General features: G+C 37.0%; 1 protein-coding gene across 1 annotated transcript in view; it reads left to right on the forward strand.

Annotated features, from left to right (window-relative positions):
• The window catches only part of gpc6a (glypican 6a), a 108802-nt gene that overhangs the window by 25181 nt on the left and 56642 nt on the right, over positions 1-26979 (forward strand). Inside the window, exon 2 of the mRNA XM_026377694.1 lies at positions 3234-3392. Coding sequence (XP_026233479.1) covers positions 3234-3392 — 159 coding nt within the window. The remainder of the gene's footprint in view (positions 1-3233; positions 3393-26979) is intronic.

A 26979-nucleotide genomic window follows, 5' to 3' on the forward strand; every position in this document is an offset into this window, starting at 1 on the left:
AAGTATGTAGAAAATGTTGCACAAAATTGCTTTATTTGTACATATCAGTAACAAGTCCAAGACAAGTAAATATTTCCTAGAGAATTTGCTGAACTGCTGCCTTCAAGGGCAACAACAGATTTTGCTGCACAGGAAGACAAAGTATGCATTACGTTACTGTATTTTCAGGGTTTTACAGCAACCACGTCGTCAACGTCTACATAGAAAATGTTTCAGCCACGTTTTTCAGTTGTATGTGTTAAGCAACAGTTGTGCTTCTTTTTAAATTAATGCAGCCATCTATAAAGCCCATGTGTCACCTATCAAAATGCAGGATGCCTGAATCTAGACAAACCACCACTAAAGCTGCTGCTCTTGCTCTGATAACTATGCTATGCCTTCTCCGTACATACAGTACAACATCAGTCTATTGTTACTTTAGTTTTTATCTATCTATTCTTACTCATAGTGACTCCTGCTGAGTTAAAAGCCCAAGTACATTTTATCAGAAATAACAATCAAATGGACCCTGTAACAGAAAATATCAAAAGAAGAACAGCATTTCTGATATAAATTTGTAAGTGGGCATAAATTAGCAACAGACTCTGTGACAATTCATTTTGGAGCCTTAATTGTGTTCTTATATCTTTGGCTGGTGCTATACATGTATGTTTGGCTGAGAATAGTTAGTTGATGATGGTTCACTTTCTGATGAATTTGCAGGTGCATCTCAACAAATTAGAATATCATAAGTTAATTCATTTTAGTCTAAAAAGGAAAACTCTTATATTCTAGATTCATTAAACATAAAGAGAAGATTGTCTAGCAAAACTGATTCACGAACTTTGGAGAACTTCACAAAGAATGGAGTGACAATAAAGTCAGTGCATCAAGAGCCACCACGCACAGATGCTTTCAGGAAATTGCATTCCTACTATGAAGCCACCCCTGAACTCCTTTTCAGATGAATCAAGGTGCCAGAGTCTGGAGGAACAGTGGAGCTTGTCCACTGTGTTTTACCAAGTCTAAAGTCAACGCAGCTGTCTATCCGTCTTGTCCAGCAGGTCTTAGCACACAAGCTCTTGTCAACTGGAAGATGAGAAGCTCCCAACCTACGAATATAGAATACAGAATGGCCTTCAATAACATCTCAACAGCTAATTTGTAGTAAAGGAGCTTTGACCAAGTGCATGAATGGACATACTTTTCCATAAGTTGGAATTTTCTGTATTGTAAGTCCCTTTTTGATTGATATTCAATAAGTAAAATACTTAACTGGGTCCCAGCCAGATGTTTGCTTTTTTTTCCGTCAGTTCAGCTTGTGTTTGACCCATTGCCTCCGTCACAGACTTGCTGTAATGTACATTCTGAAATCCATTAAAACCTGCATTGTCACGTCACACTTGTTTATGGTTTTCAGTCACAAGTGAATCGGATTGAAGAAGGGAGGAGACACAGAAGGAGGCACCTGACAGATAGAATACTTAGAAACACGTTTTGTATATTGATAAATGCATTTCTTTCATTTAACGTTGAATTTGCAAAGTTTAAAACGTGTTAAATCCTTGACAACATTGTGAATGAATCAAATTAATTTTCGTCAGTTAGCATAACATACCATGTCATATACACTCTCTTTGAGCCAGCAGCTGAAGCAGCTTTGAAAGTAACTTAAGACGTTTTTGTATAGTTTGTGTATAAATGTCATATCTTGGATTAAGCATTTTATTACATGCGTCCTTGCAGATTTAGTCAAGCTTGGTCAAGTTGAATCAGTATTATCTTGTTCAGTGCGAGTCACTGCACAAATCAGAGACTCTGTTTAAGTTGTTACACAGGCAGCACTGAAGCTTGAGTAACTCACAATCTTTTTCAGTCTTCTCCTAAAATTGTCCTGCTGTTGGACATAGCCGTCTTAACCAAAGGTCTTCAGGCTGACTGTGATAGCTCTGGGAATCTGTATGTATCTGGCACAGATCAGTGTACCTCTAATCTCACGTCTCCCTGTACCTGATAGTAAAAAGCACATGACCTGACTGGTGATGCTGTCATCACCTTGCTCAGAGATAGAAGTTGTGTTAAATGCATGATGGGTTAAGCCTGGTTTCTGACAGATAGTGATGTGCATTATCGCTGTAGAGTTAAATTTTTCATTCAATCAGAATCTTTTTTTTTTCCTCCTTCCTTTATTTAATTCATGCCTTTTTAGGAACCCCCTTTCCCAAGCAAGCACGGTTGACAAATTATTTAAAACCGTCCCAAGACCCAGTGCTTGTGTATTTTAACAAGTACTGGCCATTTTTTTACACAAGTTTACACTCTGATATACACATTTTTAAGGATTGATGTATATTTAATTCTTGTATATTTATTTCTTCAGTCAGTGTTTGCCCTCAAACACTAAAAGGTTTTTTCTCACCTTTTATGAATCCTGTCTGTACTTATTCACCAGAAAACATATTTGTGTGTTGAATAGAGGCTTCAACTTCACATCAACCACGGCTGTGTGCAACATCAAAATAACACACTTGGTCCAGTTTCTAAATGCATCTATGTGTCTACATAATGAATATTTCTCTCACTCCCCCTTGTGCTACCTAGCCATTCTGATAATATTGGTTTCATATTGTGAGGCTGTAAAAAAATACATTTAAAAAGCAGAAGCAACATACTTTTTCTACAAACAGTGTTGCTACAAGCAGTGGCATACCAGTGCAGATGAGCTGAGATGCTGAAAAATTAATCTGACATTTAAATGTATTCATGCATAACGCTTTAAACATCAGTATTTTTTATATGAACAATGCATCAAATGAGAATGTGAGGTGAAAGGGGTCATCACATAGATGTTTACATAAGTATACAGTTAGCCTCAGCAATTTTAAGAAAATAAAATATAGCTTTTGAATGCACTGCCTTCCATTTGATGTACATAATACTGATGCACAAGAGCTCAGTGGCCATTATTGCGCCGCTTTGAACTGTGATATAAAGGAAATCCTGTGTGAGGTGTATGTGCTGCTGTATCAAAGTTGCTCTCTGTTTCACATGATAGCAGGTTACCGACAAATATTATCCTTTCCCATTTGGTATGGTCTGTCTCTCTTTGATAGCTTCAGTGATGAGAGTCCCAAAATCACAGGAGAGTTTTGATCAAAGACTCAGCGCAGCCTTTTGAAAAGCCGAATCCTGTGGCAGTGATGTGTGTAAAAACATTCACTCTATGCCTTGCTCTGTGTCTCTGTCTCCCTCAGGTGAGCACCTGCGTGTCTGTCCTCAGGGATACACCTGCTGCACGTCCGAGATGGAGGACAAACTCAACCAGCAGAGCAAACTGGAGTTTGAAAACTTGGTCGAGGACAGCAGCCAAAACATGAGGGGGACATTTGTCTCAAAGCATAAAAAGTTTGATGGTAAGTTACAGTACATGGGTTTGCTTTTTCTGTTAAACAGTCATAATATACTGGTATTCCAGACAGCCTCACAAATGTAGTCTAGAAAAGTACTGTCAAGCTTGTAAACATGATTAATAATTACTACGACTGTTATTAATAAGATATGATTCTTCAGTACAGTACAGTTCTGGTACATAGTGTGCTTTATCCATAATACTAACTCACAAACATACACGGTGCTGTTTTTCCGATTGACTGACGGAGCAGTTATTGGTGGGCAACTTGTTCTAACGGATCCATTGTGCATTTACTAACATACTTTGAGAACAACTTGACATAAAGTTGGTGTTTCTGGTGAAATTGTTTCTGACATTCTGCATGCTTTAAGGAAAATCTGTACTGTGCAGCCGAGTCACTGCACTGCACCGAGATCTCACATGGTGCACAGTATGACATCCAGGTGCTACAGAATCATCATGCCACTTACACTGTCAGATGGTGTGTAGTCTATGGCTGTGCTCTCGTAATGATTCGGATGCTTAATTTATAGTTCTGATTTATGTATGAACCAAAAGTCTGTCAGGTTCATACTGTATAGACTTCAGTGGATAACATCAAAGTGTCTGGTTTTGAGCAACAAAATGTTTTCTCTGACATTAAATCCCAAGTTTGTCATATATGCTGTTTAAAAAAAGATCAACGAATGGCAACCCTGACCTCGTGCACAGCAACTGAAAAAACTATGAGCTTCTTTGCTCTTACTTCTGCAGTACTGCACAACTCATGTTTTTGTGCACTGGGAGAGTGAATGCAGAACCTTCTGCATAAAAAAAGAGACACTAATGAATCTTGAATCAGGAATATTTCTGTGGTTCTTGGTAAACCACATTTTTGCTACGGCATCTGTGAACCAGCATCAGAAAGGCTGTAGCTGGAAAAAGAGAGATGGATGTTTCACTTGGCCAAAAGCCATAAAGAATAGTTTCTTTCCGATTTGTCACTGCTGACTGTTAAATGATCAATCTGTCAGGTTGGCAGTCAACTGAGTACAATACCTGCATGCTGAAACTACAGTTGAGTCGGAATTCAATTGGTATTGTTTTAATTGTCAGGATTAGTATAATGGGTATTGAGTATAAAGCTGAGGAGAAGTGAGAGGTGGCTTTCAATGCTTGAATGAAGCCTCCAATACATAGATAACATTATCTTTCCTGGAGAAAATGCATACATTTAGATTCCTATGATAAGGAGCTATTAACACCACAATAGCAGTGTTACTTTCATTATGCATCCTGCTTAATCTATTCTGTAAACTTTGAACTACATAAGAGAGACGTAGATGAACGATCATTGCTGTCACTGTTGCAGATGCAAGCTCACTAGAAATCCAATCCTAAGGATCAGTGGTGGGGCTGATGTGGGCATATTTAAATGAATCGGTACGGCTAAAATGAAGTTTCTTTGTTAAACTCTGCTTTTTCAAATCAGCAGTTAGGGTTGTTGTGCTTATTTCTCTAGCATATGTAAGTTAAAAAAAAGTGGTGCGACAGACGCCATGTCCAGAACGGGGCTTGTTAAAAGATTCATTTGCTAAACCCTGGCATTAATGACTTAGTTCTTAGCGAAGCTAAGTGTGCAAAATATTCATGTAGCAACGTCTGTGCATGAGTAAAGTCACCGGTGATGTAAAGTCTGTCTGGGTGTTCACTTTTTTGATCAATGATACCATTGTACATTTCTTTCAATACCTCTGTTGTATTATTTAATTCACTGTGGGCAGGTAGTGTGCTACAGTAATGAACCCCACTGGCAGATCATCACATCCTAACCTGTTTAACTCTATGGCCGTGTCTGGCACGTAGGTGTGCTGCCATGTTTTTGTGGAAAAAACAAACAGCTGTTGTAACATGTAGCTAAAAATTCAGGAAGGTGTGCTCAATTGCATTATATACCTTATTAAAATTAGAATGACCAATAGAAGCAGCAGCACATTGACAGTTCTGTAGTGTAGACCAACAGCTGATCAATGTGCCTTCCTCAGGTCTTAAAATACAAACCAGGTCACATTGTACATAAAGGTGCAGGGTCACCCAGAAGTACGAAAATTATACAAATTATTAGAAATAATTTTTTTACACTACAATTTTACAAAAGTCACTATACACTGTGACACAGTACAGTTCGTATGTAAAAAAAAAATATTATCTAGTGTAGATTTCCCAAAAGAAACAGAGGTCAGTCTTAGCACAAATCCATTATAGTTTAGTGTACGTGCATTGGGGAACTCAGGATCTTGCAGTAAATGTGAAGTAGCTCCGACATTCTGAAAAATAGGAGAAAGGGTTTAATTTGAACTCATATCCTTCAAGTAATATACCACCCCTTTCTTCCTCACTGGAGCTAAACTGAAAGTATCATGGAAAAAAATAACCCACAGTGATTTACATGTATAGAGTCTGTTAACGAAACATATTTAAAATTGACAGGATTAATAAAATGTGCAATTCACAGCTTTGTTTGCAGATTCTGCAGCATTTTTGAAAATACATGGAATTTATGAATCTTATATCCTGGTATGGAGTCCATGAAAAAATAATAAAGCCTTCACCCTCAGATATATGTATGTACGAATTAATAAACTCTAGATATTCCAGAGTTTTTAAACTTTTCTGAGAAGTAGATGTAATACATGGGAGCAGAGAGAACTTATTATTTACAAAAAAAAAAGAAAAAGATTCAGCACTGCTTCTGTAAAACTGTTAATTGGTAGCCATAGGTTATGCAAGTGTTACCAGATCGTTTGAAATGTACAGTAAAATACTTTAAAGACTGGAGAGTATTTCTGCATTAATGGCACCATTTCGCAGACAGTGCCTCTAGAAGAACAGTACCCATATATCTGCATAGTTGTATTGTAACACTGGTGACACAAATCACTTATGCAATTCCACCCTCTGCACACCTGTATCACACCAGGCCACTCAACATCACATTCCCGCTCCCTGCGTTAAACTCCCTCTACCTCATGGGGTTTGAATCATCCTTCATCAATTTTACATGCCCTCATTTCTGTCCCCAGTTATTTATAGGGCCCTATTATGAAAACCTTAACTTACTTTTTGATTACAGACTGTGTCCCCTGGAGGCCTGTGGGTTTTGATGCATTATTGAGCAATCCTGAAGCCATAAATGACTGTTGCACACTGGAATTAAGGTTTGGGTATTCTGAATGTCCAATCATCCAGCTGAGGAATCTTTCCCCCTAGTTCTCAGCAATATTCTCCCAGAGAGACTTGGAGTCCGATCAAATTCCGGCAGCTGTACAATATTGAGAAAGAAACTTGTTTGGCTCAATTTTACACTCAGAACAGCTTCTTTTTTTATTTTTATTTTTTTTTATTAGTGTCTGGAAGCAGTGGTTCTCTTTGTTAGTTCAGCACATGCCCTTAGGTGACTTGAATTAAGGGCAAGGAATTAAATAAATATTTACAGTATTTATGTTTGTTATAGTTAAAACTGTAGAGACAAAAATAAAGACAGAGCAAGACTGGTATGAAAAAGGCAGAGCAGGAGAGACACCACAGCACATCTGTTAAAGACTAACGCAGAAGATAAACCACGATACACGGTAACGTGCTCAGTCAAGTGAAGTCAGATTGAGACCACTGTACACTGAGTAGTTCATGGCCACTAAGTCTGTCTTATTTTTTAACTCATTAGATTTTGATCTTGTATAAAAAATATTTAAAATCTCACAGTTCTAAAGGAAATTATATTTTAGACATGGTGAATCAGTCTCAAAAACTTGAATGTATGGTTCTTCAGTTTTGGACTCTCCAGTTGTCTCTTCTCTCAAAGGTCAGCACTGTCCTTTGCTATTGGAGACCAGTAGCAGACTGTCTTAACAGTTTTCTATTGGTCTGAAAGCAATTGTTTTTTAAATGTCATAGTTTCAAAGTTGAACTCAATGCATACTATTTGCACAGATTTATTTTACTAACATAATTAACTGAGTTTTTAAAAGCTGGTGCAAATGGAACATTTGGAATTGGTGCATATGTGTACATATTAGGGAGATTTTAAGCAGTTTCCTTAATTGGCCACATTAACAACCAATAATTGGATAATTTTTAACAGTTTATAAAATACAGTGTCACTTTTCCATAATAACTTACTTATCGCTCACATTATAGTATGTGTGTTTTCTGCAAAGTCGGAACAGATGAAGAACTTGAAAAACACATTAGTTGACCACCAGTTTTGTTGATTTATAAATTGAACATAAAATGTGGATTTCATCTATTACTATTCACTGAGTGGACGGAGAAAATCCAAAACAAGGCTGCATCGACTTTTAGACTTCATTCGAGAACGTACATTAGACCAGACTAAATGTGATGGGCATTTCTAGCCAAACAATTCTTAGACATTTTGTCTTTTTAAAACTACTGTAACCTTCACCCATTATAATGACATGCTTTATTATCCCCTCTCCACGTTGTAGTTTGACAGCTGCAGACAGATGAAGGCACTCATACAGGGTTTTGGTGCCCAAGGTCACCTCAACATGTAGAGAGGAGGAATGGAGTTCATGGACGATCGCTCTACCAACAAAGTCACTGCAGCAATTGTTGAATATACATGAAACACATTACCTGAATCTTTATGGTGGCTGTCAGGCAATAACTTAATTTAGTAACGTATATCAACACGACTACCTTAGTAAGCACAGGCACCCACACAGCCATTTGTTTCTCTTTTCCAGGTGGTCAGCCAACACGATATCACTCTCACAGTCTTTTTTTGTAGTGATGTAATGGCACACCTGGGTACTAAAGCCTACTGCAATATTTAATATTGTATGTACATTGTATGTCATCTTACATTGTACTTTTTGATTATTTCTCAGTACTTGATTACTATATAATTATTGTTTAGCTTTTTATTCACTGGTTCATCGCAGCAGCACATTTTGTGTTTTTAAATACTACTTGATGTTCTGTGGGAGTTGAAGAGGTTAATGGACAGAGCTGAAGAGTTTGACTAATTTACATCTCCAGCATTTCTGTTTGTCATTTGTTCTTGTTGTATGGTAGAAGCTCATTAGACTCAGTTTTGTTGATGCCTTTCTGTTCTCTCACGAGACCTTGGCAAGAGATTAGTGTGTGTGGTTGGTTGACTAAAGTCTGGGTCGAGCAGCAGCCTTGGTTGACTGAGTTCTTTGATCCTGCCCCAGTGGAGCTTCCCAGCTCAACATTGAGAGCTGCAATGCCCCTCATTCACTCCAGGAATCCCTTATTTACACCCGACTTAAACCAAGACTCAAACACAATACCCCATTCTCTCTAATCTGTGGTCTCTACAAATTCGATGAGTGAACTGTACAAGCCAGCCAACACTCAGAGAAAGGACGCTGCATTGCACAAGTTTCTACCTTATTTGTAACATTTTTCTTTTCAAAAAGGAAATTTTGTCCTATTAGGATTTAATGGAAAATAAAGGAACCCATCTTAGTTCTGTCAGAGACGAACAGAACAACTGACACAGTTTTTCCTTGGCTCATTATTAAATTATGCCTTGGTATTTTAACATTAACCGTTTAGTGCTTTAAAGTTGTTTGTGCACCACAGAATACTGAGTCAAGAATCTGGAGAATAACTGTGAGGCAAATGCATTATTGAAATATTGTCATAATTTTGTCTTACTGCTGCATGAAGTAAGAGGTGCATCAGTCTCGCAAGAATATTCCCAGCTTGCCATGAGAGAAGAGAGCTGTGCGTAAAAACGGGCTACAGTCACAGAAAGGAGGAAGAAATAGCGCTGGTGGGTGAGTTTGCTTTTATGTTAGCATATATGTCCTGTAGCACTTCTGCTGATGAAAAGTTCAGTGATTTAGAGCCTCTGTTTCAAGGACATAACTCCAATGAGGATTGTCAGCTGTGGTCCCCGAAGTTAGCTACTGTATTTCCTTCTATCTGACATCATTGTATCTGTGGAAACTGGAAAAAGTGTCTTAGGTCATAATCATAATTCACAAGCAGCTGAATTCTTGATAACCTCTTCCTGTTTTTTGTTTTTTATTCTAGTGAAATATTGTTGCATGTTGCTAAGACTTTGTACCTATAAATGTTATTGCATATCTTACTTTATGTTTTGTATTAGCTACATGACTAACACTGCTTCCTTGATTTAATATGGCATACAAGTAATGATTGGGTAGGTAACATTACCTTATTTCCCAAACTTTGCAAATTGTACGTACATACAAGTGTGCATTGGTACATACTTACACTGTAAATATAATATTTTCTTCTTCCTAATCAACACATTGGTTGTGTGCATGATACGGTGGCCTCTTTTAAACAAAGAGGAAAAAACAAAGCAATAATGTGAGTCACAGTCAACAGTGCACTTCAAAATCTGTCAGATTAAAATAACATAGGGAGGAATGAGGGTCTGTGAACATGTTGTAAACTATTATCTCAACAAAAATGTTCATGGACTAATGGACAATAATTTTCCACCAATTTGAATGCAATTTTCCTCATGAAACAAAATCTAGAATAATTGTAGCCTGCCTTTGTTTTATGTAGTTTGTGAATCAAATCAAATTAAATCAAATCAAATACTTTTATCCCTTGCAGCTTCAGTTATGTGAGCACTGCTGATTGCTGTTTTAGACAATGCAATATTGCCATTTACAATTTCACATCCTTTCTCATACAATTTAGATTTATGTATGACTAATCTGCAGTAGTTTGTGAGGAAATGTAATTGCATCCAGATGATGCTTTCTAATAATCAAGACAACAAATATATATATAACAATACATATAACAATTGCTAATTATATTGCTAATATAATGCTGCATAGGCTCAACAACAGACCAGATTGTGGGTGAGACAGTGTATGCCTGTCATCCACACCAACCTCGTCCTTAGTAATTTGTTGTCATTTATAAATATAGTGCTTACTTCATTTAAAACAAACAGTGGTGACTGTGCTTAGTCCAACCAACTACAGACAGAACTTTCTGACATTTGTTTAACTCCCGAGTCACTTAATAATCTTCTGATTCAATGTGCGCTGCACAGAATAAAGGCACCCTGCTCCTGCAGCAAAGCAACTCCATAACATACCAGAGCCTCGTCCATGTTTCACAGTCGAGCGACTGTTCTTGAAAGCTTCATTTTACATTCTCCCAGAAGCACAGTGGCTCAGTGTCAGTACACATTTCAGCAAAACCCGGTTGGACTTTTTATGCTTCTCTTTTACAAGTGGGGTCATCATGGGTCCTTCTCCTTGGAGTCCACTCTCATTCAGAAAGTGATGGAAGCTGGAAAATGTAGTGATCTCTGAAGTCTACCTTTTTTGGCTTTTAAGTGTCCTCTGCTTGATTTTTTTCAATATTCAAAGTATCTTTTTATTCAGTTTGGGCTAAATTGTTCGTCAATTGTTCATGTGATATTCCATAATTTCATGCTTACACTATATATTATTTGTTCAAATTGGTAGTTTTAGTCCATTTGTTGTGTTTTCAATTTGATCCCAGTTTATTCACTACAACACTGCACACGGTGCAAAATGGTTTATTCCTGTTTTTGTTCAGAACATTGAGAATTGCCTTACATGGTCTTTACCATCGACTTTTGCAGATATCCCATCCCCAAGAGTCTCCCACTTGAGTGTAGTGATAAACAAGTTGTTGTTTTTTTTTTTTTTTAGTTTTCCTCCTTTTTCAACTAACTTATCATTAGACACTAATTTGTTGCAAATTAACAACGTCCAGAAAACGAGAACTCTTTGGAGACTCACTAATACTCATCTTGACCAGCAATAATCTACATTAGTATTGTGTAATCTACTAACTTTCCCAGACTTCACAAACTCGGAGTCCTTACATTTATTATTCATTGTCCACATTCATTGAAGTACTTTCCAAGTAAAAATGTGAAAATTCCCACAATTCATGGCTGACATCAAATAGTTACATCAAAACAGCATCTCAAAGGTCCTCATTACTCGCCCCAGTTTAATTCTGAAGTTATAAACTAGAATCACAATTACAAGTTTTTGTCATAATGAACATTATGATCCTTTTTAAACCAGTAAATGATTTGCTCACTTAAAATTTTGATAGATCATTCTTAATGTCCTCAGTGTAAGAAATTACGTCTGTTTTGCTTCTGCAAACTTAAATGATAGCTTGAACACATTTAATTACACCATGCACAGACTCCAGTGTTGCAGATAGAGTGCTTGAGTTTGTGGACTGATTTGTAATTCCCATTATCCTTTGTGCATATTATAATAACCAACATGATTAATTTATAATATGAATAAATTGAATAACGAGGTTACACTTGATACACAGCTCGATATTCTGATGAGATTTGGCCCCAGTTAGACTTTACACTGTGGTTAAAAGTTTGGCTGCTATGGCCAGCTGGGCACAAATTTGGCAGGGATAAACTTGCTAAATTGCATTTGGTTATTTGTGTGAATTCACTGGGTAGCTCGGCCTGACGAGCATTAAAAGTGTAAAGCTTTTTTTGCTTATCCCAAAGTGGTTTCCAATTGTATTAGTGTTTTCCAGCTAATACAGTAAATGTATTGTGCCTCATGGGTACATTAGTACATGTTTATTCGTGAGTGTCCACAGTGCAATGTGTATATCATCTGGGGTTATGGTTGGATTTAGTTGTGTCAGGGCATTATAAATACGATGAGGGATTTTCTTCTATGACATCTTCAGTCAAATCAAATTGGCTCTATATATAAAGCTTAAAACCAAAGCCTAACAGTGTTTATAATAGACCTTTGGTTTTGATAAGGAAAAACTCCACAAATCACGTACAATGGGAAAAAAAATTTGGAAACTTTAAAAAGAAGAGATGAGACAGCCCTTCTCTGTGCTGGCAGAAATTATATAAAATACATAAACATAAATATTAATATCAGATACTGACTTCTTATCCTCGTGCGTTCATGACTTTTGAAGTTATCTGGCAAGTTTTTTTTTTTTCTTTTCATGAGTTAACAATACAGTTTGTATCACAAGTGATCATTATTATGAATACCATTATGATCTTCTACCTTTACGTGATCATTCATATGGCTCAGTCATATCCCAAATTTGCTTATATTTATAAAATACAATTACATTAAATTAAATTAAAACATCAAAAATATTTTCATTATACTTTTTTAGAAAATTTAAAAGAAAATTGACAAATGACTTTTTGTTTTTATTACAATTTCCTAAGTAGTGACTATGGAAATAGGGTTTGTAGTCACACCACCTATGAAGTTTGCCCTCTACTTTATATCCGGTAACAGTGTAGTTTCTATCTGCTTTTATAGAGAGGAGAGCACCAGGAATTACTTGTTATATGAATAAATGTTAGCTAAAAGCTGTAAACCCACATTAAAGGTGCCCATTGGAATTTTCTTGTAACCACCACCTTTAGATCAATGAAACAGTTTGACAACACTAGAAGCAAAGTGCATTGTGTCACCTGTGTGTAAATACTTGAAGCAGACAAAACAAGACTCACTTAGAAAAACTTGTCTAAAGCTCTACCCAATCTCCAATCTCTCTACAGGTTACCTTTAAACTATCCAGTGGTTAAAATAAAATGTCACATGGAATTCATCAAATCAATTTTATTAATGTGTGTAGTCCAGTTAGAAATCACAAAAATTTCCTCAAGTGGATTTACTTGTCCAGAATGTTACACCAGCTATCCTTTGATTTGTATAATGAAACTTACCTGCAAAAAAAAACTTTTAATGGAAATAAAGTAAAAGAAGCCATGACATTGAATTAGACACCTTGCAGTACAGGACACGTAAAACAAATGTATGGGCCACAACGGCCACCTCAGGACTTGGTAACCATCTAATGGTATGAGACCTTCATTACACAGGAGATCGCACTAAATTACACACAGGCCAGGACACTGGTGAGGAGAGGGCATACACTAATTTAACACCTACAGTTCCTTACTGAACTCTAGGGGTTAAATGAAAACCTCTGACAGTTTGCATCTGCATTTTAAATGAAACCTAAAACCATGTGGACACACGGTTCCTGGAAGTGTTCATAAATAAATAACCTCTGTTTTGGTGTCCCTGTGTCATCCTAAGTGAATGTCAGGAAGACTGTAATTCTCTGAGGACTGAAGCAATGGAGTCTGTCCAGCAGTGCTTTAGCTGAGAGTTGGTGGCAGCCTCCATCATCTGGCACAGGCTGCAGCCCGGTGTCACTTTTGTACTTCAGGATGGATGGCTCTGTATGGCCTGGACACTGCTAACTCTGTCCCACTAGCGAGCTTCAAGGACAGGTTATACTGTAAGAGGCATACCTTTCCTGAAGCCGCTGTGGCAAAAATGCAAGAGGAAGGGCCTGGTGCTGTGTAATTTTTCTTTTCAATATATTTATTAAATTTAAACTTTGTGTCAGAAATTGAAACATATACACTGTGAAAACTCACTTACAAAAAATCCCATCCTCGGGATATTGAGTTTGCTCAGGCTACAGCTGAGATTGTGACGTCTATTGAGACAGATGGAAAATATGAAAAATGTTACCCCCTCCTGCAAAGGTGCTGATATGCTTCCCTCACAGATCCCCACTGTTCCATCTCCTTTTGATTTTCATGCATCATTAAAAATTGACTGAATGTGGTGACCGTGAGGTTGGCATAATTTATAGTTTAGCATTCACTTGAGATGTGACAGTGAGTAATTGGCATGTCACGCCTAACGTATAAATTTCGGCAGGAGAGATTTGACATCAGGAGTGTTAAAGGAAAAGGCAGTGATTGTTCTTGCATTGCAGACCAAACCATCCATTTTCCCTTCTTGAAATGTTTGTTGCTGAAGTGTGTACTTACCTGTTCTGTAGGTGTACATATGATTATTCTATTTGTTATGAATTTTGTTGTTCACTCTTCATAGCCGTTTTGTGCTAAATATTGTGTGTGAATTTTAAGACAAGAATATAAGATGTGTCAGAGGAACTGTCCTTATATTGTACATATATACACTGCTCATTGATCTATAGCAACAATAGAATTTATAAAACAATAAATGTTGTGGTTGGCTTGTTAAAAATTAAATCAGGGGCTATACATATGCCTAATGAACCTTAAATGTACTGTAGACTATATAGTGCAGGGTGGTTGGTAATCATACATTAATTGAAGGTAGTTGTCATACAATGAATGTATTTACTTTACTAAACAATGTAATGATATGCTGTGTATTTTTCCAGGGGCTTAACCGAAACTCTTTTCTCTGTATTTTCTGAAATATTTGCACATAGTTCTGATGTTGTCTTATTTCCAGAACACAAAATAAACTTTTTCACCTCTGCATTCACTGCGTTTATAGGGTTGCAGCGATCAAACAAAAGACAGCAAGCTGAAGTTGCAGTATTCTCATACAACATCCTTGAGTGAGTGAATTAGTGACCACTACTGTGCACTGTTTGGCCATAGAGGCTTAGACAAAAGCTAACCTTCATTTAGAAATGACACAGTAACAAGGACAGAAATGAATAATACAAAGGCTGTTTTTCCTCATCTTGGATTCTCGGTATCCTCACTCAGGATACACAGGAAACACTCTGCTGGATGGATTAGTCTGACAAAGCTCTGCATGGAAGCTATCATGGGGAGAGGCACTCCAACAGCCAGGTTGAGACAAAGCTGCTTATCCACAGGGTCACACTAATGTAATGGTGTATGCAGCCAATTTGCTCCTTGCTATTCAACGGGTGTGAATATCATCCATGGGAGTAAATCACTTTGATTTTCTGAGCATTGTTAATTGACTTCTCCACTAGCTCTCAACACTGAACTCTGTGTCAGATCTTGCAAGGCACGAAGACGCCCTGAGCAAAGGTGTTTTTTTTAATATATTAAACTGAACAGACAAGAGCTACTGTAGCTTTATCTCTACGTTTTGGTACTGTATGATGTCAAGTCTGACAGTGGCTACTTCATATTTTGCTACTCAGAATTAATTACTTTATAACTTTTTATGCAGTGCCATTGGATTGCAAGGGCAATGCACGTTGCCTTTGGCAGTACTCCTGGTAAGGTACATTTTATAATATATTTTGCTTTTATAACATTTATCTTTTAAAAAGTACTGTAATATACTATGAAAGCAAAGCTTTATATTAGAATCACCAGGTTTTCATGCAGTATTTTATGGTCAAGGTAAATAAAATAAGCGCTGCCTCAGCTAGACTTTTTAAAACGTTTTTATGAACATAATATTTGACTTAAAGCTTAAAATGAGTACCCCACCACTTTAATATTGCACTCAAACTCACACAGTACAGTTATCAATAACGTAACAAAATGGAGTAGCAGTTCTCACCACACGTTTGTTTTCCCTGTAGAAACGAGGCACCTACATGTCCAACAATAACCATTGACAGTTAAGCATTAGTGTTTGTTAAACTAGTGGCAATTAACATTACTTGAACTAGCTTGCCTCGAGCAGAGCTGAGGGGCAGGCTATAAAGGCCTCATAAGCTCACTTCTTCCTAACTTTGGATTTAGATTTTTCTTTGCATTTTCAATTTTGTAGTTTACTTTACCTCAACCAGCAGTGACTTACCATATTTATTGTATTTCCACTGGTTTAGGTTTAGTGAGACTTACAGTAAGTGCAGTTACACTTAGATACTCTTATGTGCACATAGAAAATATGGGCTCTGCCTTAAAATTAAACACTAAAGGTTAGAAAAAGAGCTTGTATGTATGTGTGATCATAACTGAAGAGTAAAATACTGCAACTGAATAATGTAGATTTACAAATAATATCTTACTTCTTACTTGAACATTATAAATTATGCATACTTTTGATTTTCAGTTTCCAAAAGAATAATCACTGTAATGAAATCAGGGTGTAATATTACATAGTTGCTAGACAATAATCAGTTTTGTCTGAATTCATTTAGAGATTGAAGTCATTTGCTGCAGATGAAGCAAATACAGTAGATGTTGCCTAATTACAGCAATTGTGCTATAATTGAATAGCATGTGATGCTAACACAAACTGCAGTGTAACAAGCCAGCAGGATTGCTCTCCTACACATTTATGCAAGTTGGTACATTGGCACATATTGGTCTGTACTCTCAGTATCAAGACTTTGTTACACTACTCCAGTTCTGTCCATCCATTTTGGACAGTGGTTGGTTATGAGTTCTAGTTAATGCCACAACCCCAAAGAAACGCCACCAGCTTAAACTGTAAGGAATTTTCTTTTGCAGACCTTATCCAACTCCAAACTCTGGCCCACTCATTCTCCACCTTTCAGCTTTATATTCCTAACCTTTACATGGTCCATCAGCACAACACACATTGGTGCTGTCATAATTATCAGTTCACAAGTTGTTGAGCTGTTGATGAGACTTGCAGCTTCTGCTTTTCTTTGCAAATTTCTAATCTCTGTTCCTTTTCCGTATCTGCTTATCCTGTTGAAGTTTGTGCAGACGTGAGCCTCAGAATGCATTGAGTAAGAGATGGGGAACACCCTTTATTAATATTAAATGTACATCTTAAATTTCTCCTGGCTTCATGTTTTTGCCTTGCAGCATTTATTTCAATACCCAGATATGCGAACTGTATCTCATTAAATCTGAAGCAAAGTATGACCTTGTGCTGAAGCAGAACAGTGTCCATTTCTCACTGCAAAAGTGAGGTGTGAAAATATGTTCTACTTTTCTCATTCCTAAAACTCTTCAGGCCTCATTAACTACAAAAACAAGCCAACTAGCTGCTGTGAATGGTTTGTAGCATTTGCTTGAGCCAAGAAAAGACTGTACCTCACGGAGGGAGACCGAGTCCCTGCTGGAGAAGGCAATCACTGAGGCGGGCAATAATGGGAAAAGTTTCATGTTTTATGTGGTGTCTCGTGCTGAGTGGTGTGGTTTATAGTTCACTACAATGTAGGCAGTCAAAGTATATGACATGTTGTAAGATCTGAGCCAAAGATTATTATAATTTTAAATAGCAGTGAAAAAAATATATAATGTCTTAGGCCTTTTTAATCTAGACTCCACAAAAACAAGACTGAAGCCCCCTTTTACACTGCCCCCACAACAGGCCACTCACTGTGCTGTATAAAATGTACCAAACCAGCTTCGGGATCTGTGCATTAGTAGTGTCAGAGACAGTGTATGTGTTAAAGGCCATAGGTAGAGTCACGTGTTGGACGGAAGGGGTGTGAAATTTAGTGGAGTTTTATTGTGAGATGTGCTACTGCAGTTTCTCCTGGGAGACTCCACATACGCTGGAGGAGAAACGGCATTCATGACATGATTTAAACTCAAGTACAGTTGTTAGACATTGTACCCAGTATGTTAATGATTACAGTTACATTCAGCTTCCACTGAGTAACATGTTTAAGCGACCTGACATAACACTATCCGATTTTTTGGTGACACCAACCAGTTGTGTATTATTATGTTTCACCAGACCTTAGTCTTACTGCAGCTACATTATATTTTAGTTATTATAATTCATAGTGGGGGGTATAAATGTGTTTACTAAATTTCATGGCAATCCAATTAGTTGTCAAGGCATTTAACTCAGAAACCAAACCTGGTAACCTCATAGTGGTGCATTCAGAACTACCAGTGTCAGTTCGTTGAGAGATATTCATGTGAAACTTTTTCTATAAAAACTTTTATACTAATGCTTACTCTAGATGTTCTTTAAAATTTGCCAACAAACAATCTGAGACATAGGGTCAGCCCAACAGACTGACGAAATGACCCAAGAGCCAAGCTACGGATTGAAAAAATATTTTCAGGCTTTTCAGATAAGTTTGACAACAATTGCAAAGGCAATTGTTGTCAAACTTATCTCTTGAATTCAGCACTTCTTACTTGGCTCCTGACAATGACTCAACTTCAAATTGATAAACATGTGTTTCTCTCACGCAATCTCATACATACACAAACACATCAAGCTCAAAAAACCTATTCCTCACCAGACATCATCACCATTTGTCTTTCAAGTACTTTCCAAAAAACTTTCTTCCTATCCCCCAAACAAAATAATTCATACTTAAATGTCCAAACTAGACAGCAATGGATCTTAGAGAGCAGGCGAACAACTCTTGGTCTGAGCTCAACCAACAGGGCTTTCTTTGCCAGGAAGCTTATCCCTCTCTTCTCTCCATGGACTTAGAGGCTTATATCATATTTACAGCATGTAGCTTCATATAAAATGAGGAAATTAAAATCCATTGCTCACTTTGGTTGTTTGTGATACTAACATGCATAACATTGCAAAACAGTCCACTTGTGCTTTTCACTGTCTTTAAACGACAGTGAATTCACATTCTTCTCTTCTTTTCAGCTGTATTGATGAATTTGTGATTGTTGGCGCTGTTATCTAGGGGCTTATGTAGAGAGATTGGTAAGAAGTCATAAAAATAGCGTTTGGTGGTATAGGGAATGAGAAATGGGTCGGCATGGATAAGATGTAATGCACAAGAAAAATGAAACTCACCAAAGGTTAAACAGGCCAAAGAAATGTCATCAAAATGCCACTTAAACATGATTTGGCCTTTTGGATTCTTTCATTGCATCAAACTTTGTGCCAGTATTGTGGCATGAATATGAGAGAAAATGCAGCTTGGTTCTATGAAAAGGTCGATCAAGATCTGTTTCGCAATAAAACCTATACTCTAAGATAAATTACAGTTGAATGTATTTCATGCATCAGAAAATGTGCTAATTGAATGGAGTTGAAATGAAATGGTGGAATACAATGGTGAAAACAAAATGTAAAAATTCATAGTTTTTCAAATTGCAAATCAATGTGAAAGTGAATTGTCAAAATCACATGTAGTTTCCTTTAGACATACATCTTATTTGTACATTTTCATTCTCCTTCATACATAGCTGTAGTAATAGTTACTACAACTACAAGAACAATGATAGAGGACAAGATGACATTATTACTTGTTGTAATTGTAATTGATTGTTGTTGTTTGTTCAAGGAGAGCTCCAGTTTTATCTTCATTGTCAAAATGTCTCAATAGTGGTGACTTATCCAGCTCTGTTAATACATTGGTGATATCTACTCCCAAAAAGATAGTTTAGTAGTGACTTAAATGCACGGTGATAATTAAAGGTGACTCAGATAAGCATAAGCTCATCATCATTTTGATCTACTTCTCTTTTGTCATCTGTAAAAAGTGGGTGCCCAGAGAAATCTCTTGAGATCGATCATAGTGATTTAATCAAACTGGAATTGTAAAAGTGTAGAGGGGTCGAATTTTTGATTTATATATCACTCACATCTGAAAATTATGCTTTAGCCTAAAGCTGAAGAGTGGCCACATTTTCTGCCAACACAACTGGTCACAAAAAACTCATACCCTACTAGCTATTAACAGCTGAAGCTGTTACAACTTCAACTCAACTAATTTCCCATTCAACACAGTCCACGCTAATTAGTTTATGCCTGGCAGTCGTCTCCTTGCCTGCGGACACTGTGGCTATACCTCACTTCATTTCCCCTCAGGTGTTAGACACAGTGAAAGTAGATGATTTCGCCTCTCTTTCCCTGAGGCTTAGATTGACGGGCCCTATTCACAGCAAATAAAAGGATCAAACTGAAATGGTGTGGGTGCATTGCAGTCACTCAGTACATTAGGATGGAAAAAGTGTCTATCAGACTGTTTTCTCCCAGGCTGAGCAAAATTTCTTGAAGCAGTTCAATTTGGTTGGGCAATTTAGAGTGCTATTAAAAATAGCACCCTATTCTTTTCACCTCTTCTTGTATCTGTAAAATCCCGATGTACTCGGTTGTTTCAGAGACGAACGTGTAATTATGTGAGCAGTCTTTATGTGTGTTGATGGGAGGTGTTGCAATTTGGAGGAACAGACACGTATTATCTGACAAACATCTCATACTACATTCAGCATTGAGTTGTTCTTAACATATTTTATGTCCGACTATTTAAGTGGTGATTGACATTGAATCTCAGAATTCAACATAAGTGTTGGAGATGATGAAGGTAGATTTTATTAATCACTTTCACAAATACCCATGGTAATAAAATAAATTAACATTATTCCTTTGCATCATGGTGAAAGATTTACCTTATTTTGAATCAAAATGCCATTTTTTTTTACAATTTTGATGAAGGAAAATTAACTTTAAGGTCATTTAAAAAATAAAAAAAAAAAAAGACAAAAATGACTGACCAATTCAAATGACTATACTACCCTGAAAAAGGAGAGACAAGTGAGATCACAGTGCTTCAGCTTTCATTAACTCTAAATCACGTTCCACACTCGGTGCAATAGTGCACAAAGGTAATTAATTTCCTCAAGGACAATTATTTTAGTGCTTTGAGATAATGACAAGAACTCCTCCAAGTTCAATCTTGTTAGATATACTGTGGGTGGTTTTGAAGGGAAATTGCCCCCAAAGGCCTTATTTAGAGTCAGTATTGTGTAATCTCTGATGACAAAGTTAATTCACCATGCATGTTATTTGTGTAGACCTACTTTTCAAAAAACGAATATATTGTCCTATAGTAGTAGTAGTAGTTATAGGTATTGTGCTGAATGCTTGATTAGTCATGTAGGACAAAAAAAAGTTAAGACTTAAATACATCCTATAGATTCTAGCAGTACCTTTGTCTTCAAATGTCAATGTACTTTCAAGAGTAACAGGCAACAACTGGTGGAGCCTTGTCTTGTTATCATAACTCAGGTGCACATAATGCGAAGCACAGTGACAGGACACAAGACAGGATGATTATGGTTATTTTGAAGACAGAGGCACATCTCACCTGCAGTGTAGGTGGGAGTGGGATGGGACTAGGAAGAACACATTATCAGTGGGTGTCTTAGGGTCTAGCATCATCCTTCTCTTTCCATTGAAAAAGCAGAACTCTCTGCTGGTGTCCCATTAGTTTTGCAATGGAGAGTGGAGTTGAAGCTAGATTCTCCCAAGAGAAAACAAATATCATTGCCTGGGAGTTGCAAAAAGCAAATATATTGCATTTCAGATTTGCCCCAAATGTCCCATTTTAACTTTCACATTTCAGAAAATATTAGAACCCGATGTTTTCCATGTGTCAAAATGTGTACTAGCAGTTTTAGGTTGGGTCAACAATTAGACATCCACATAAGGATGATTGGACACTACCAGAAAACTTCATTTAATTTAATTCACTTTGCACCAAATTATGATTTTATTTTATTTTAACAATAATATAAAATATATTTAAATGATATAGATAGTTTATGATATTATTATTTTAGCAGCTGAATCTCCTGTGGTTTAAAATGACAGGCCTGTCTAAAGAAGGCTGCTTTGCCTCCACCCGTTGTGCAGGCCACTGGTGGTTTGTAGAGTGATGAATGTAGCCATGGATTGCCACTTTCTCTACAGAACTTGGATGCTGTTCAGCTGAGACTTGTTGGTTTTGACATAGTTAAGGAAAAAAAAGCTAGGCGTGTATGTAGGCTAGCCTGGTCACAGCCACCAAAAATACTTAATATTAATTATTCTGTGTGTCATCCTTCCTCTGCGTGCTTGTTAATGCTGGTCACTATTTCTTTACTGCTAGGTTGGTTTATTGGACTCCTATTTCTGATGAGGTTGTCAGAAAATGTTGATGCTCTGGCACTTCGACTGGTTTAGACAATGCATTAGTTACATAGTGCAAAGCACAAGCCGTTAACACACAATGACAGAACTGGAAATTACACAGTATAATAGGTCTGCCAAGACCAAATTAATCTTTAAAGGCTAACATTTAATGTCAAACTAATCTCTTTTAAAAGCGTTATGTCATCTTGTCTCAGACACAAATAATAATAAATATTGTTTTATCATATGATGGCACTAGTAGAGAACTACTTTACATGAATGTGGTAATGACCGGAAAAGAAGAATGTCTGCATTCATTAAGAATGAACGATCAGCCAGGAGGATTATTTCCCTCTCTCTCTTCTTATTTCATTACAATGCCTGGGCCTTGCCTCTTGGCTTTATTCCTCTCATATAATTTACCGCCATCCTTTATTTAAAAGGCAACTCTCTCCTGGTTCATGCTATCATTCAACAAGTCTTAAACTATCATTGCCCCGTCCTATCCGCAGGCAATCATAAATCACTGTTCTCTTTAAATGATTTAGTCGATCTTTTATCAAGCTGCCTGCTGGTGTCAACATCACGCTATATGTTTGGGTTCAGAGAATTAGCTCTTAAACGAACCAGGATCAAATTTATAAGAACAGGAAGTGTATGAATGTACTCAACTCAAAGTGGAGTGGAGTATTATTCTGTTACAGTATCACATTATTTTATCATGAATTTTAATGCATGTATGTATATATTTATCTATACACTATGTGTGTGTGTGCACATTGAGTTTCTTTGTAATGACATGTGCTCCTTTGCTTTCCTAATATTGTAGCCAGCTGTTAAAACAAATTTTACTCACGTTTTGTACTGCTGTAGCTTTTTTTAATCTTATCTGAAATTAACCAGTAATTATATCTGTCAAATTAGAAGATCTATGTCCTATGTATTAAAACAGTTTATTTTACTTGAAATATGCCTGAAAGCTTATCATGTTGAGTGGTGCTGCCGATCCTTCCTGTAAATCCAGCATCACTCTACAGCACTGGCAGCAGTGAAGAGATATTTAAGTTTTTGAGTGAGGCTTGCTCGGTTAACCAATCAGATAATTTCTTACAAATCTGAATTTGAAGGATTTCTCCCTAATTTGTATGTTTTTGCAGAATTCGTATTTATTGTAATTTGATCAGGAGTCATGCCTAAAGGGATGTGCAGAGGGTGGTGAAGTGTGGTGGAGCATACAGAGAGTAGAAGACTATAGCACGGAGAGGGAGGGCTGGGCAAAGCAAAGCACAGTGGATTAATTTAGAATCTCTTGCTACCACTAGCTTAGTTGCATGTTGCATGTTGAAAATAAATGAATCAATTTGTTAAAAAAAAATGAATCAATATCAGACCACCATCCACATCCGCATTTTAAAAAGATGATGATGAACTAAGCTGAGTATGCTGACTTTATTTTTATAATTAATTAACCCTAGTGTCACATTTATAAATAATACTTAATACATAGCAACACTTTTACTTAACTTGTATAGAAACATATTTCATACTCAATTAACCACCATACATGTTACAAACTAAGTTGAACACTGAGCAGGAGACAGGATGTAATTGAGGACACATTATGTACTGGTGCTGGAAGTATCACTGTAATCACAAATCATTACCTGCCTTCAGGGAGCCTGTTTAACATACAGTACCAGATATTTCTAATGCGTAGCTTCTCTGAATTACTCATCACAACAGATACAGTAAAGCAAACAGGCTCTTATTAATTTATTTTTGTGATTTGCCCTGTCACTGAGACATTTCTCCCTCTCCTATGAGTGTATTACAGTTTCGTGCTGGATTCATGTAAGAAATACCAATGTGTGTGTGACTCTGGAGTGATTTGACCAGAGAATGCACCTTTACTGTTCTCGTGAATAGATGAACCAATTTAACGTGCAAGAGCTTCTTCAGGGAGGAAAAATGAATCGTTGTCCTGGAATTTTTCAGGTAGACAAGATTAGGTACTTGATGTAACCTAATTTATTATTCTTTGAATTCATGCTCTAGGACCTCAGATTATTCCAGTTCATAATGTAAGTAATGTAGTTAACTGGAGCAATCATGATCATCAGTCCTCATCACTGAGTCACAATAGCATGGAATGGTGCCTTTGTTTTCTTCAACTAATACCAGGATTTTCATCGTTTTTCACTAATATATAAAGTACTTGGCAGAATGAATGTGTGGCAGCATCAGATCTTTATTAGATACAAATTATCTCTCAACTAACTTACAAATCTGCAGAAGAAACTGGCAAGGATATCTACTCATCCTTTATTTACAGAGCCAGATGGTACGTTTGGACACAATCAAGCATCTTCTAATACAACAGATGCTGAATTGCAAAAATTTCTCAGTTTTGGCTAGCTGGCTTTGTACCATTACATCTAAAAAGCCCACTATCCGAGGCAAATGTGTGACCCTCCTCTCTGCTGCTATCAGAGAGCATCAAGTACAGCCAAAGTTATTTCTTTGAGAACAGAGAACAGGCTCCTTCTCAATTCAGTCTGTCAGCTCTCTGCATAAAAGTCTTCTACACTCAACCTTTCTCCGAGAGATTTCAGCAGAGATTCACTTAGCTGTCAGAAAACAATTGCTCTTTGTAAAAGGCGGTGGCTGGTGCAGCTTTAATTTTAAAGATGTTTTAAATGAGCTGCCACCGTGTGATTGATGGGCTGTGAGAAACGTTCCTCCTGTTCCTCTATATCCTACAACAGAGGGCTTTAATTATGAGCCCCTTGTATTGATGCTGTCAGCTCCGGTGTGATATGCATCATGTACAGTATGTGTAGAGAATGGATTTTACCACCTGGTTGCCAGCACTGTGGCGTATCAGTGCTTTTGCTTTCCATGTATTCACTCATCTGTTAAAGTGAATGTGATTGTGATTGATGACCAATTGTGCATGAACTGACCTGCCATTTAATTAATATCTGCTCTGTTGTCTATTTTTCATGCAAACAATTAAATTAAAACTCATGTTATGGAAGAAATATTTAAGCAATAGGAAAGCAAATTTGGACAGTTTTCAAATGCTGGGTTTGAGCATCTATCATCCATTCACAGTATTAAAATGAGAATAAAGACACTTGCTGGATAGAGTAGAGTAATGCAAGAGATAAAACGTATTTGAGAATCTAGCTTTTTCTAACCATGTTACTTGCACAGTTGGTAAAGTTTAATTGCAGTTTAAGGACCAATTACCAGGAGCATGACTCTGACACTAATATAAGTTACGTCAATTACCTATTAAATGTAAACCATGCACATTCTCCTGTGTTGGTTCAAGTGCATCGCATATTTCATCCCTGCTCTATTAAATTATTTATATTATATTAACCCTGCCCTGACTCATTTTTCATTTTGCTGAGTTAGTCCCTTGATAGGAGCAAGTCATAGAAAGCTAAAGTAAAAAATACTTTGTTATTCAGTCATCAATTAGAGAAATGACTGTTGCACATCTGAGAATTTGACAGGTCACAGCAGAATAAGGTGAGGTACTGGTGTAATACTGATGAGGTCAAACACTTGTCTGAAGTTGTTACTTCAACATGTTACATGGTACAGTAAGTATCCTACATCGTAGACTTATTGTTCTGCCTTCTTGTAAATTAAATCCTGAAAATATCATATTTAAACATGTAGTATTTTTGCTGACAACAGCATTGCTGAGTTATCATGTGCTATATCAGTTTCTTTCTTTGCTGATGTTTGTAGTATAGGAGGAAACAGAAGCAAAACATGTGCAAGGACTGTTTGTCCACTCAGTGTCGGTGCAGGGCAACAAACAGGGCACAAAACAATAATTTAATGATTAGGTAGCTCATAATAAGTGGACAGGGCACATATGCTAACATGTATATGCTAACCATACTTGTGGTTAACACAAGTATGGTTACAGTATTTCATATATAGAGGTCATAAATAAATAAATGTCCTATGTATGTTAGTATACCAATTTATCAATTATCAAATACTGTAATTGCAGAATTATAGTCTTGAGCTGATGAAACATTGAATACTTATTTATTGGGGAGGGTTTTATGTCTTGTTTATTTGTGATTTGCACAGCACTGTGACTTTTCTTGCAAAATTCCCTCATAAATCGAAAGAAAACTAAAGAAAAGGGAATGACTGCTACTGCTTTGACAGTAAAGGAGATACAGGTGCAGACAGGATGGAAAAACATATTACAGTCTGACCATCTAAGCCATATTGTCCACATTGTGTGTAGTGTGTGCAAAGTTGAGAGCATTCTCGAACATCAAAGGTAAACATCAGGTGTTGGTGTCAGTCCCTTACAATCAAAGACAAAGTGCTTTTTTTACAACACCAATTTCTCCTCCAGCAGTGGCCTCAACAAACCACAATACAATACAGTCACATAACGTGTTATTTCAATGACAGGTACCACTGTTACAACCTGAAGAAGAAATACAAAAGATTATTAATTTATTTATGATTTCTGGATTACTGCTTTCAGCCTTTGTGGTGTTGTCTTCACTTTAACTAATACTAAAAGAATCCTACTCGTGTTCATGTTCAGATCAAGTACAGGATCCCATTAACCATGACAGAGGATGAAATGCAACACTTTTGTCTTCAACCTGGGATACGGCACGCAAGCTTGTCTGTAAGACGATCGGGATCATAGTGGCTGACAAGGTCAGAGATGTGGTTAGGTGCTAGTCCTGCACAATTTACTGGTCAAGCGCGAAGGTGACCAGTACATTCCCAGTATACAAGTTTGGTTTGGTCAGAATCAGTCTTGAAGAGTGAATAGTAACCCTAACGCCCCCCCTGCACCTTAATGATGCAGATTGGGGCAGACTGTCTCTAAGCATTTCTGAAACTGATAATCTGACATTCACATCCACCTCATGCTCGCCAGTGTCATCGCAGAGAAAAGAG

Source organism: Anabas testudineus, chromosome 3 (genome assembly GCF_900324465.2).
Source record: "Anabas testudineus chromosome 3, fAnaTes1.2, whole genome shotgun sequence".
In the NCBI taxonomy this organism is placed as follows: domain Eukaryota; kingdom Metazoa; phylum Chordata; class Actinopteri; order Anabantiformes; family Anabantidae; genus Anabas; species Anabas testudineus.